Source organism: Sturnira hondurensis, unplaced genomic scaffold, assembly GCF_014824575.4.
Source record: "Sturnira hondurensis isolate 20B ecotype Veracruz unplaced genomic scaffold, ASM1482457v3 Scaffold0021143, whole genome shotgun sequence".
Classification (NCBI taxonomy): domain Eukaryota; kingdom Metazoa; phylum Chordata; class Mammalia; order Chiroptera; family Phyllostomidae; genus Sturnira; species Sturnira hondurensis.
Genome location: NW_028093774.1, coordinates 15,475,476 through 15,490,536, shown reverse-complemented (window position 1 = coordinate 15,490,536; position 15,061 = coordinate 15,475,476). Strand labels below are relative to the sequence as shown.

At 39.8% G+C, this 15,061-nt stretch overlaps 1 protein-coding gene across 1 annotated transcript in view; it reads right to left on the bottom strand.

The window, feature by feature from the left end:
- The window catches only part of GTF2A1 (general transcription factor IIA subunit 1), a 46,070-nt gene extending 35,667 nt beyond the window's left edge, over positions 1-10,403 (bottom strand). Inside the window, exons 1-2 of the mRNA XM_037031151.1 lie at positions 9,928-10,403; positions 5,318-5,419 (exon numbers count right to left, since the gene is read on the bottom strand). Coding sequence (XP_036887046.1) covers positions 5,318-5,419; positions 9,928-9,957 — 132 coding nt within the window. The 5' untranslated portion in view covers positions 9,958-10,403. The remainder of the gene's footprint in view (positions 1-5,317; positions 5,420-9,927) is intronic.
- Between the last annotated feature and the right edge of the window lie 4,658 nt (positions 10,404-15,061).

Sequence of the window (15,061 nt, the reverse complement as noted above, 5' to 3'; positions counted from 1 at the left end):
ATGCTGCTCACACAACAAACAGGACCACCCTCTCCAATAAAGAATTAACAGGTCCAAAACGCCAGCAATGTCAAGGTTGAGAAACCTTATCTAGAGGCAGACACCTGAGTTTTAGATTTGTCTGCAACTGAGGAAGTACTTCTCACTTTGTTTTACTGAGAAAAAAGGCGATCTATATTTTCTATCTCCCATAGTGACTGCTGTTTGGATATGGGCAGGTCTGACAGTCAGAAATCAGGATGATTTTATAATTCACTTTAAACAGGATTTCTAGACTATCATTCCCACCTGTAGTCACTCACCAATCCAAAACACAACTGACATCCAAATAAAGATTTACTGCAGACGATGACTACGTTTTATGTCTTTTCTATCTCCCACGCTTCACACATTAAAGTAGGCACACAGTGTTTCAAGGGATGTCAAGAACGAGGCTGAATGTTTTTTAAATGCCTCCCCTCCTGCATTATCTAGATACACCTCAAATTACATACACTCTCAGTACTCACTTTACTTCATAATCTAATTCACCACTGTAACCTTCAAAGCCATATGGATGCTTCTGATGAAAGTTCGTGAAATAGCCAAAAAGGACAAAGGGGCTAGGGCTAGGACAAGCCCTTTATAAACCATAAAATATGAAACTAATGTTAGTTTTTATTAGCAAGAATGCCTAAACCTCCCAGGTCCAGTACAGTAGCCACTAACCCCACATGACAACTTAAGTTGAAAGTAATTATAATTAAATAAAAATTCACTTTAGTTCCACTAACCATATTTCAAGTGCTTAAATAGCCACACATGGCTAACAGCCACCATAATGGAGAGCACAAATGCAGAACACTACCATCGCCACAGGAAGTTCTAACAACGCTGCCAAAATGTTAAAACTAGACCTTCTTACACCACACACAAGAATACATTCAACATGGATCAAAGACTTAAAATGTTAGACCTGAAGTCATAAAAATCCTAGAAGAAAACATAGGCAGCAAAGTCTCAGACATTACTCGTGGCAATATTTTATCAGATGTATCACCTCAGGCAAAGGAAACTAAAGAAAAAAATAAACAAATGGAACTACATCAAACTAAGAAGTTTTTGCACAGCAAAGAAAATAATCAACAAAATAAAAAGACAACCCATGGAATAGAACATATTCACCAATATATCTGCTAAGGATTTAATATCCAAAATTTAAAGAACTTACAAAACACACCAAAAAACAACCCAATTAAAAAATGGGCAAAAAAAACAGAATAGAACTTTTCCAAAGAAGACACACAGACAGCCAACAGACATATGAAAAGATGCTCAATGTCACTCATCATCAGAGAAATTCAAATTAAAACAACAATGCGGTATCATTTCACACCTGTCAGACAAACAACTGCTGGCCAGGATGTGGAGAAAGGGGAACCCTTCTGCACTGTCGGTGGGAATGCAGACGGTGCAGCCACTGTGGAAAGCAGTATGGAGACATTCAAAAAATTTAAACTGGACATGTCTTGTGACCCAGCAATACCACGTCTGGGAATATACCTGAAGGAACCCAAAACACTAATTTGGTAGAACATTAGCACCGCTATCTACACTGCAGCGTTACTCACAATCACCAAGATATGGAAGCAGCCCAAGCATCCATCAGTACATGAGTGAATAAAACAACTATGGGGCATTTACACAATGGACCACTATTTGACCATAAAAAAAAGAAAATTTTACCCTTTACACAGGATGAATGGACCTGGAGAACATCATGCTAAGTGAAATAAGCCAGTCAGAGAAAGACAAATACCACATGATTTCACTCATATGTGGAATCTAATGAATTGAACAAACTGAACTACAAGGAAAACGGGCAGACTCATACACGGGAAACCTGGATGACAGCTCGTGGGGGTGGGGGCAGTTAGAGTGGAGGAATTGAGCAAAAATGAACACAGACAGACAGACATATAGGACAATGCAGAGAATGCTGTGGAGGAAGGGGATGTAAGGGGACTAAAAGGCAATAGGAAAAAAACACAATTAAGACAAAATTTAAAAAAAAAAACTAGGACACATTCTGGAAATTCTAATGAGATCCTGAAGAAATTAGTGCAGAGAATTAAAATAACAACTCATTTTACTCTAACAGTTTTATTTTTAATCCACTTACAACCCAGAATAGAAAAGTTGTCCCATTTAAAAACAACGAAAATATTAATCTACTTTGTTGAGTTAGATTCTGGAGTCATATTTGTTATTAATCAGTTGAGTTAAATATTTACTGAATGCCAATCAAATATGCCAAGCACTGTGGCAGAAGCTGGAGACTTGAAGTTGAGTAAGTCACAATTTGTGTTATTAAAGTAAAACTAACCATTAAACACAAAATCAGCACATAACCTGTACATAACCAGCACATAAAATATATATAATTATTTGTATATTATATACTATATATTGTATAGGTATATACATCTATACACATACATATTTTTAAAGTCAAATATAATAAAAAACGCAGGTAGAGCTATTTTGTCTCAAACACAACTTATTCCCTTTGGAGAAAATGACTCAATTACATTGGGACCAGTAGGAAAAATCAATTCCTCAGACTTTGTGAAAAGTAAGAATAGACAACAAACAATCTAGATTGACCACTGGTTTGACCTGGGGTAAATTAAAGTCTTTGGAAATGATTTTTCTACACCTAGCAGTGGTATACCCTTCTACATGAGGTCACAAACAAGGACAACTTCAAAAATTGTAGAGTAGTAACATAAATTGTAAAGTATTCACTCCATGTAACACAAAGGAATCTAATTAAGGTTATTCTCTTCTTACTCATCTCCCGAAGATACTTTGTTATTGAAGCAGTTTCCAGTGTTCTTCTTCCCAACTATACCTCAAAGTTAGCATTCTTTCACATTTTTAGATCCCTACTCTTCAGTTTCAACAACCATTACATTTCTCTCAAGATAAATTTATCTTCATTTCACTTAAACCTATGTGTTTTTATTTTTCTTTCTTCGCATGGACAGGTTCTTCTTGAGAACTCTACAGAAATTGCCCAGGATAAGTTTGCCTAAGCACTCTATATTTTGTCACCACAATAAAGGTAAGATTTGCTTATAAGTTTCTAAATTACAGCCTTTACATTTCCACTGAATGTATAAAAAAGATGACAACAAAGGTTCCTTAGCATTCATTAACTGTGATAACTTATTTGTCCATAGCCCTAAATAAGCTCAATGCCCAATTTCTAAGCCAGCAGTTTTAAAATGTTTTGGTTTCAGGATTCTTTTTTTTTTTAAGATTTTATTTATTTATCTTTAGAGGGGAAAGGAAGGAGAAAGGGAGAGAAACATCAATGTATGGTTGCCTCTCGTGGGTCCCCTGCTGGGAACTGGCGTGCAACCCAGACATGTGCCCTGACTGGGAATCGAACCGTGATCGTGTGGTTCGCAGGCCCGCACTCAATCCACTGAGCTACACCAGCCAGGGCTGGTCTCAGGATTCTTTATCACTTTAAAAAATTACTGAGGATCTCAAAGAAGTTTTATAAAATTGTAACTAAGATCTTTATTTATATTTATTTTTTTAGAATTGTCTTTATCTTTAAAGAGAGGGGAAGGGAGGGGGAAAGAGAGGGACAGAAACTCAATGTATGCTTGCCTCTCACATGCCCCCAACTGGGGACCTGACTGGCAACCCAGGCATGTGTCCTGACTAAGAATCGAACTGGCCACCTTTTGATTGACAGGCTGGCATTTAATCCACTAAGCCACATCAGCCAGGGATTTAACTAAGATTTTTTTAAGTTTATTAATTCGTTTAAAAATAATGTAGCCATTACATGTTGACATAAATAATGTATTTTTACTGAAAATAACCATATGTGCAAAATAAAATTTAGTGAAAAATGGCTTAAAGGAAAAAAGCTGGAGTCTCATGTCTGTTTCTACATTCACTTGGTCATTTTGGTTAACATGTGTGAAGAAAAAAAAATCTGCCTTCCCACAGCTAAGTAATTGGGAAAGGAAAAAGTATGTAAGTGATGGTTCCTTAAAAGTTAGCTGCAATATACAATCTGAAACTAATAAACTTGGCATACTCCTTGATTAAAAAACATTAATTTATCTTTTACTCTGAACAGATTCTGCAGTATCGTGCATTGGTCATTCAGAAATATGAATTCAGTGAATTACACACATATTCTCAATGCTAACACAATTCATTACAAAATACCAAACACTTGCATTTCTTACTCATCTTGACCCATAAGTAGACATCTTTTTAATATTCAGTACATGAAAATGGGAAGCATCCACAAATAGCCCACTGCATATGAAAGTTACTCGCAGAAAAGCACATGTGCATTTGACCTGAGAGCTGAACTGATCACTTTTTTCACAGAACACCACTTTTACTTAAAATATGACAAAACTGTAAGACTTGGACTTGGGCATCTGGTCAACCTCACAGACCCCTGAAAGAGCTGGTGGGGAAACACAAGGAGTCCACCAGCCATACATTTAGGACCACAGTCCTGAACAATAAGGCAAAAATATTCTACAATTTATGAGTCACTACACCACCAAAAACCACAGAAATATTTAAATATTTCTGCTTAAATCCAAGATAGTCCAAAACACAGAAAACTAGCTCCCAAAGTAAAATATATGATAAACCTTATTATTTGGCCAATATAAAGAATCAGATTCAAAAACATAAAATTGTTTTTTTTAGAATATAGTACATTAGCCCTGGCTGGTGTGGCTTAGTGGATTGAACGCCAACCTGTGAACCAAAGGGTTTGCTGGTTTGATTCCCTCTTGGGGCACATGACTGGGTTGGGGGTGTATGAGACACAACCAATTGATGCTTCTCTCTTTCCTTTGCCCTCTCTGTATGTATGTATGTACATATGTATAAATAAGTAAATAAATAAAGTACACAAAGACCATTAAAAATATAAAACAGATATGTCAAATAATTAGACCACACATGTAGACTATTAATATCCATTAGTAACGGCTAATGTTATTGCCACTCACTGTGCTAAGCCTTATATATGGTTACTACATTTAATCCTCAAAGCAAACCTGTATAATAAGTACTACTAATGTCCATCTCACATATAAGGAAACTGAAATGTAGACAGCTTGCCTAAGATCAGAAGGAGGATGGTAGAGTTAGGATTTAAAACCAGTACCATTCACTTAACTATAGTCCACCTGCAAGAAAGTCCAATGTCCATCTATGGAAAAATGATGAATTTCTCTCTGGCTATAGAAAATATTTTCAAAAAGGAGGGGAGTACACTCACAGTTTTCAGTTCCATCAGAACTTGTTCATCGACTCCATCATCCAAAAAGATGTCTCTCACATCATTAATGACATCTTCAATCACAGATCTGTATAATTTAGGCTTTAAATGAAAAGTAAAAGACTATTGAAAAAAGGTATTTTTCACATATTAAAACATGTAACATATTTTCACAAATTCCATGTGTTACAACAGTAATTTTTCCAAGTATCTACACCTTATTTTAGAAAATACAAAGAAATGACCATCCTGGAAATATCATTTGCCTTAGTTAAACTGAATTATTTGATGACTGCTTATTTTGATTAAATTTTTAAGACTAATGCAATTCATATACAGAAAAGGTTCTTGTTCACACAAGGATATACAATTTCCAGTTATAATCCCTATGTTGTTAAAGTCAATACACCTACTGTGATCCAATGTTTTATGGGTCCTCTCACTCCTTACTTGGTTTGACCCCTATCATATCTCATATCCTTCTTAATAATCCTTAGACTTCAGAGAACCTTATATACTACAGTCATTTGCCTGGATATAATCTGAACCCAGTAACTACTCAAAGTTTAAAATCACCTAACTTCTATTTGTTACTCAGTCTTTACTTTTAAGATTATTCCATTAAACTGTCCACATACCCACAATAACAGGCCTCAAAAATCCCAAAGGAACAAGGCACGCTGATCTTGTTCTCAAAATTTCTCTCATTGTACTGCTGCTCAGTTAATGCTATGCAGCAGAATCATGAATAACCTTGATGTTTCGTTTTTAAATTACATTGTTACTATTTTATTGTTGGTATTGGAGGGAGAAGCTGGCTTCTAGAAGGTTGCCAAAAGGCTAAAAAGAGAATAATGTGAAAACACTTTCAAAAGCATAATGTGTACAGCAGACCCCCTTATGCACTGGGGATATGATCCAAGACCTCCCACTGAATGCCTAAGACTGTGGACAATACTGAATCCTTTATGTACTGTTTTCTCCTGCACATAAATACCTATGATGAAGTTTAATATATATTGTATTTTGCCAGGAATAATGTGGTCTCGTGTGTAATGCACACCCCCTTTTTGTGCACATTATACACAGGATTATTGTAGCCATATTATATAATCATTATCCCATATATAATGTGTATCCTTATTTTTCCCTCAAAAAATTGAGCAAAAAGGTGCTCATTATACACAGCAAAATATGGTGAATTAGGGAAAGAGACTAACTAACAATAAAATAATACATTTACAATGTACTATAATGAAAGGTGATTGTGACCTCTCTCCCCCACTGAAATTTTGAAAAATTTCCCCCAAATTTGATGCCTCTTCCATCATCACTAAGTACTCACACCACACACTTGTGGCTGTAACTTTCGCAGTTTGAGGTACAATAGCAAAACCAGCACAAATTTCTTTTTCCTTCTCCACAATTTCAGGGAGAAGGTTCATTCTTACCATAGGTCTTAGCAACGTCGCCACACAATTTTTTTTTCTTATTGAGAACTTTCACCTTCTCACTAAAGGAAGCACTTTGCAGCTTCTCTTTGGCATGTAAAAGTTGCCCGCAGCACTCGTGTCTGCCTCTACAGCCATTAGTAAAAGGAGAGTTACTTAAACACAAACACTGCGATACTGGGCCAGGCGATAATGTGAGGGTGGCATACACAGCCCGGATACGGGACAACGGGGCAATGCATATCTCTAGCAGGGCAGAGTGGTGGGAGATTTCAACCTTATTAAATGTATACTTCTAAAATTTTCCAATTAACTGTTTTGAACTAGAATGACCACTGGTAATAGAAACCGAAGATGGGGAGAATGGAAGCTGGGTGGGAGAACTCCTGTATTTTTCTTTAAAACTGAATGTTGGAAAACAGAAAAATTTGTTCACATCCTAATTTTAAATGTCAGACAAAAGGAAATTTGCATGTCAAAGTGATAAAACTAAAGCTGTCTCATTATAAATCCTATCCATTATCATGCAATTAAGGTCAACAGCCTTTTTTTAATGCTTTGTCATTACTCGTGTCTCTATCTTGCTTAAGGTAAAAATTACTGGCTACCCAGTAAAACCAATGGTTTGCTCTTATAAGCAAACCCGAAACAGAAATAAATGTTTCATGAGCATCGCTATCAGCAATACTGTTATCACAAGGGAATCATCTAAGAAAATGTGTCCCTGTCTAGCCAAAAATACAAATAGTAAGTTTCTCTATACAACTCACCTCAACCATTGAAAACTACTTGTTCATTACAACCAGAAAAACAATTCATATCCCTGTCTGGGTTCTCGCCTTTGCTGTTCCACTTACTAACTTGCTTTATTCTGCCAAGTCTGCAACTGTGAACTTTCAATTGTTCATGTAAAAACTGCATCTCTACAGTGCCTCCCTACTTAACATTCTGACTCTATACATAAGAAAAGTGTATCTGACTATGGAGTACTACCTTATCTATAGCAATATAAATACTAAATTGCAAAAATACATTTATAAAGTAATTACTCAAGAGGTTACCCACAACTTGACCACTTACTGGATCCATAAGCACTATAGTTGAAGGGCGAATGTGTATTCTTCGGGAAGCATATGCACAAAAAGTAATTCAGCAAAACTGTTCCTAAGTTGAAAAGCCCTCAAAACTTATGTTTTTAAAAGTATGTGAGTACACTGGCACTATTTGAAGTAAGTAATTTCCAAATTAGTTTTTAAAATGCTAAACTTCACTTGAGCCAAAGTGTCTGCATTTTATGAAATACAAAGTAATTGAGGATGTTTGTCCTGGTTTTCAATTCAGTTATTCCAAGCTTAAAGGACCATGGTGCATTATCTAATGACCAATAAGAGGGTTCCTCTCACAAGTCTTGGTCCCCTGGTGCTAATTTAGAAAATAAACTAGACTATTTTTATTGCATATTATATTAGTAACTGATGCAATAAAAATCACAATCCACTTATAATTTTAATTTCTTAAAATCCAGTTTGTACGAGGATTTAATTCACAATTTCCCTATACATAATTGTACTGAGGACATAAGATTCTACGTTGAAGCTTTAGGCACAAGCTATTTGAAAAGTTCCTGTCTTCGATGTAACAGAAAAGCATAATGAAATACTAGAAGTCATATTTATAATGTATTTCCTGAACACTTGGTTGACAAAATACTGTCCAAGTCCTCTGTAGCTAACAGTTAATAATGCCCAACAATAACGCACACATCTTCTAATACAAAGACGATTAAACATGAGCTAAAACTCTCCTCAAAAAATAAAAATAAAATACAAAGAAGGGACAGCAATTCTATTTCCCCCTAAGAGAGGCGGCAAATCCCAGCTGCCGCCTCAAAACAAAACTCGGGGGCTCTGAAAGCAGCCTCCGCTGGGTGCAAAATGAATAGGATCTAGAAATAAACTGAGCTCCACACGCGCTCGCCTCTCGCCTAGGGAGCACGCACCTCCCAGCCCTGCTCTCAGCAGCTCTCACTATTTAAAGCCGGATCTGGTGTTTAAATGGAGAGGCGGTGACGTAGGCCTGAAAAGCACCTTCCCATCCTGGCAGAGTCTATATTAGAGAGCGGCAATGGCTCTATATAAACAGGGCAGCCAAAGGGAGGAGAACCACAAGGCTCAGGGACTGAAAAGCAGGGTAAGCGGCCGCAGCCATGATGGATCGACCCGAGTCGCCAACGGTATGGAGTCGGGCGGCCGCGGGCTTGTCTGCGGCATTTGGGACCGGGCAAAAACGTGTTTTATTGTCACAATAAAAATAAGAGTGGGATGGACTAGTGATCACATTGCGTTGGTGACTGAAAAGGTTATTTATGTGACTGCTTTTTGCAAACCTACGTGATCGCAAGTAACCAAAATGGGACAAACAGGGAGAAGTAGGCAAATTTCAAGGCGAAAGCGGGGGCACTTTGACCACTGTAGGCTTTTTTTTGTTTGCTTTGGTGCTTTGCTAGTCGGAGATACGATTGGGGGTTTTGCTTCCCCTTCGCCATTTTACCGATTCGGAAGGAACCGAGATAAGTGCTTTTCAACCTTCGTCCTTTTTTTTTTTAAACATAAAATGGCCCCAGAAGGCTCCCTAAGCACGATCGCTAGAAACACCCAAAGTAACCCCCAAAGTAGCCATGAGCCTTCCACTGCATTAAAGTGGATCACCGTGATCTTGGGGAATTCACCCAATTCCCCAGGCGCGGTTTTTGTTTTAAGGCTAATGGGGAAGCCCTTCTCGAGCCAGCGCTGCCGGGCCCACTTCGGGGGAAAGCGGCGGCTCCCCTCCCTCCCTCCCTCCCTCCAGTCGGCCGGGGTCTGGGGCCAGAGCTGCGCACTCACCCCGGCCCAACGGCCTTCGCGGCCCGGACCGCCCCGCGGCGGCCCCAGGCCCCGCCGATGCCCCCCGCCCTCCCCGCTGCCGCCAGCCCTCGGCGCCCCCCCGCGCCCGCCGCCCCGGCCCGCTCCGCCTGAGGCAGGAGGCGGGAAGCGGCGGCGGCCGCGCGGGCGGCTGGGGAAGAGTCGAGGCCGGGAGTCGCCACCGTCCCCACCCCCGCCCGGTCCGACCGTTGCTGCCGCCTGAACGAAGCCCCCGCCGGCCACCGAACCACGTCCTTACCACGGTGTTTGTATTTGCCGAGTTCGCCATTTCCAACACACAACACAAACAAGAGGGGGGCACCCCCAAGAAAACAAGATAAAAACAAAACCAAAAAAAAAACCAAACCCCAAAACGCTGGAGGGTGACCCAAGCAAGCCACCGCAAGACTGGGGGGGAATTTTAAAAACAAAATCGGATCCTGAAGGAGTAAAGGGGAGCGGTGAGAGGAGGAGGGGGCAGTCCTCCCGAAGCTTAAAATCCTCGAGAATCGCCCTTTAAAAAAAAATGCCACGACCCTTAGGGGGTCGGGGGGGCGTTGCCCGCTCGCCACCCCGCGCCAAGGAGGGAAACCACCACCAGTCGCCGCTCCCCGCACCGCCGCTGCCGCCACCGGCTGCAGCTCCAGCCGTCCGGTTCTCCTGCTTCTTTCCTTTATATAGTGAGCCAACGAGCTGCGCGAGCCGCCGCCGCCGCCGCTGCCGCCGAGAGACAGGGCGGAGGGGGAGGGAGGGGCGGAAAGGGCGGGGGCAGGGGTGGGCGGGGCTGAGCGCGAGACACCGCGAGAACCGCGTCCTCACGCACCGTGGAGGGTGCTGGGCGGGCGGAGTCTGGGGACTGGAGTAGTGAAGCCGGACCGTCTCCTCCCGCCTAGTTTCATGATCGCTAGGTCGGCACACAAGTTGGAGTGTTCATCAGTTTTTTTCTGTTTGAGGGGCTTGCAAACTCCTCCGAAAAAAGCGTGAATTTTGGTGACACTGGAGTTCAAGGCAGCCGGGACCGCCTCCCGTCCGGGGTTTCTGCACCTTCCCGCGCTGGAGGAGCTAGGAAATGTGGAAGAGGCGGTAGCGGCTACCTCTATAGAGATGGCTGCGGAGGATAGGTCACGTGTCCCAGCTTCCGGCTTCTGGCGTTTTCGGACTTGGGGCAGAGTTTGAAATGCGGAGTCATGGCCTAGGCTGGGATCTAGGTTTGGACTCAGCGCCTCAAGGCGTTCTAGTCTCTCGCCCAACGGGGACCTTTTACATGCAAAGTTGTGTACGTGTTCCTAAGTGGGATGAAAGCTGATTTGGGCCCACTGTTAACACCGTCCAGAAGTAATAAACCCTGAAATTGGCTGAGTTGTTTGCCTCCACCAGTACAGTTTAAAAAGTCTTTGGGCTTAAGTTCTCCCGAGGTCTGACCCCTACTTTCTGATTTCTCTCAATGGTGCAAATGCCAAGAAAACAAACCAAAACACCGACTACCCGGATTATGACAACACGATAGCTTTTCCTGCTTTTTAAAGAAATATTGCAGAAATTCTATGGCTCCATGTGGCCAGCGTGTAGTGATTAATGTCTGAAATACTCCAACTCACCAACTCAGGTGGTCTCTCACTGCAAGACACCTGGCAGAAAATGTCCATGAATTGGAGTGAATTTGACCTACTTTGCCCACACAAATCCCACCTTTATGTCAATATTTCACGCAGAACAGAATGCTCTGTTTGGAAGGCACAATTCATAGTACCTAATTTTCTTGTCCTTAGGAATTTTGAAAGACCTGGAATGTAACCTGGATGAGTGACGGAGTTTATATGAAAAGACAAAAGTGTCAAAGTTCTGTGCCACTGAAATCAGATTTGAAGAATACCAAACATCCTTTTAGAGAGAAGAGCATATGTAACCTGCTAGGACATGATGAAAGAGATTCGAGAAAGCAGAGGCCAGTAATATTCTGAAAATGAGAAGTTATGGATAGGTTTATGAATAGGTATAGAGAATATCTATTAACCTTGACATTTAATGCCATCTGATGAGCCTCCGTTCAACTCTTTTAACACTCACTTGCTTCTCAGTTCCCTGCACAGCTGCCTCTTTGGGAGAACTTGTTAAAAAATACAAAGAAAATCAGTATTCTTGTTATACAAAATTGTGATTCTGTTTAATATTCGACTGACCATCAGCTTGTAAAGTTATATCATTCCTTGTCAATTTCAGTGCAGTGTTTGAAGAGGACTTCGTGTTATCTCCTTATATACATGCTGCCAATTGTTTTCACATGGAATCCCTCACATTCCACTTTGTGTTCTTCCCTGCCACTTGGTATTCTTCACTAAATGATCGAGTGTTTTTTGCCATGAGTTAAGATTAAGACCGCTGCAGACAGGACATGTTAACAATCTGTGAGATTTACTGTCCACAGAATTATCGTGGAGAGATTGATGACACAGGTATGCTTTGATTGGGTCTGACCTAAGAAATAATGGAATATAGTTACTGGATTTAAGAAGTAGAAAACCCAGCCCTGACCTGCATGGCTCAGTGGGTTGAGTGTGTCATCCTGTAAACCAGAGGCAACCTATCGAACTTCCTCTCTTTCCCTTTTTCTAAAAATAAATAAAATCTTTTTTTCCGCAGGACTGCGGAAAACCCAGTCCTGGCCTCCTGAAGACTTTCAGACTACCTGGGGGGTTCTGTCTGAGTTCACCTGTCTCTTTACACACTGTAAATTGCAACGTTGCTTAAGTACTATACTTGATTAATATATTCTCAGATTTCTTCCCTAGTGTGCCTGGCATCTAAGTAACCATTGTGAATTCCATTCCGATTCATGGGTTTTCAGTCCTCATTTTGCTATGATATGCCTTGAATCAAAATATGTGCACCAGTCCCTGGCTGGTGTAGCTCAGTGGATTGAGCAGGGGCCTGCAAAACAAACAACCACGGTTCAATTCCCAGTCAGGGCACATGCCTGGGTTGCAGGCCACTTCCCAGAAGGGGACACGTGAGAGGCAACCATACGTGATATTTCTCTCCCTCTCTCCTTCCCTTCCCTTCTAAAGGTAAATAAATAAAAAGTCTTTAAAAATTAAAGAAAGAAAAAAATATGTGCACCAGCCAGTTTAGTCTCAGAAAGAGACATTCTTTGATCGTTCGCCAAAATAGTGGGTCTGCACAGTTTGGAGGCTACAGCCCTTTAATTCAGAAAACCGAAAATTTGTAAAGGAAAACTCCCATGTAGGACTGGATTTAGCATCATATTTAAATCGTTTTCATCCTAATTTTCTCTTCTTTCTGCCCAGAAACTTGATGACCCCTTTTAAGTTTAGCAATTCTGTGTACTATATAAAACATTTATACTGGATTTCCTTCATGAATTCACGCTTTGTAATAGCCATATACTTAAAGAGATAAATACATAATAGTGCTCTTTCATTGTGGTGAATCCCTTTTTTCAAAATGTTTTCATTTGGCAGATAAAAAGTTACTTCTATCTTTTAATACTGATATTCTGCCTAAACACTGGGTAACTGCCAAACCAAAGAAGAAAAGGGGGGAAAAATCAATGCATAAGTTTTAATTTGCTATAAACAAACACCAAACCTTACATGTCCAAACATTTAATGTTTTACTGTCCAAATGACTTTTTAAACAACAATGCTAAGAAAGAAGAAAATCTACCTGCATATATGAAGGCATTTTCTATGTGGAAAAATAAGATCTACTTCTGAGGCAGCTATGAGAATATTTTAAGTTTTTTTTGGCGGGGGGGGGGGGGGGGGGGGGGGGGGTTTTTTTNGCGGGGGGTGTGTTCTTGTGTTAACCTAAAAGTTTCTCCAGGATTTTTTTGTTTTGTTTTGTTTTGTGGGGTTTTTTTTTTTTTAAGAAAGAGGAGCTGAATTTTGTATCTATTTTTGAATCATAATCCATGTTTCAGGGATAATGCTCCCCAGGGCTGCTTTTGACCCCTTTGTATAACCAACATTGAGGATTTGAGGGGTGGAGGGTATGAATAACAAGGAGAGGATGTGACTTCCTAGTGATTTTTTTTGTTGTTAAATTTACCACCTCCCCACTCCTCAAGAAAAGCAAATCTAAAAGTCTGCTTATGGAAATTAGCTTCAACTAAAATCTCCTTATATGATTTCCCTTCAGCTTCCATATTCTTAAATAATAATAATTAAATGATAAAGCTAATTATTTGGCATGTTTAGGCATCATCCACCCCTCATGTGCTCAGAAGCATTGGGCATTTTTGGAAGATACAATAGTGAAGAGGAAAGATCTTATGTCTCAAACTTACTAATCCTGGTGGAAATCATGTTGTAAAGCAGTAGTGCATAATTACATTTATTTGAGATATTAAAAGCACTGATGTATTTTAGTCCCACCCCCCAAAAATTGTACTACATTCAGATTTCACCTAATTTTAGGTCTTTGCAAAAAAAAAAAAAACACATTGATTTCTACATGCAACAATTTTTGATGCAATGTATAAGAATAAATTGCTGACCACAAAAATTACTTCTATGATTTTTTAAAATATTCACTTCCTCCCATCTAACATAATTTGAAATTGCTCTTACATGTCTTAAAGCAGCAACTAACTTGCAATTATTTTCTGTATACCAAAAGGTAAGCCAGTTTCTGGTGGTTTAGCAAAAGTAAATTCCCTTAGAGTGCAGAGTCTTTGTGGAATAAAGCTTGACTCTAACATTAGCTCTGCTGTGTGACTGCAATAACTAAACCTCTGTGTGTTGATAAGGTAGAATAAAAACCACTACATCTGATTGTTGGGAAGATCAAAGTTACTAGGAAGTGCTTTAATCTGGTGGGTGTTTTTATTATTTGTGGTAAATATACAACAGCTACATCAACAGTGTCCCCATCGAAACGGAAAAGGTCTTTCAAACTCGTTTTGTAGAACACTATAATTAGATATAAATAATGATGCCAATGGTCAGTGGTTTATTTACCCACAAGAAGTTTGGCCAAAGTTTGATACCTCAAGTGGTAAGTACACCACTTTTGTATATAAATGTAATAGTTATATGCTGTCATGAGATAAGACTTCTTAAGCTGAATGCTGACTTATCAGTTGGAATTCAACCATTTATCAAGTTGCTTAGTACACGTGCCCAATTATATTTAGCAAGATTACCTATGAATTTGGCCATTGACTCAGCAATACCAGTTTTAGGACACTGTCCCACAGATACAGTGGCAAAAACATGAACAGATTTATGCTCCAGGACGATTCATTGTAGGACTAATTATAACACTAAAATAATAGAAATGTCCCCCACATGTGCATGTAAGGAGATCGGCTGAGTAAAATGGTATTTGCAAACTGGAGTTCTGTGCAACGGTAACAAGGAATGAGGAATATC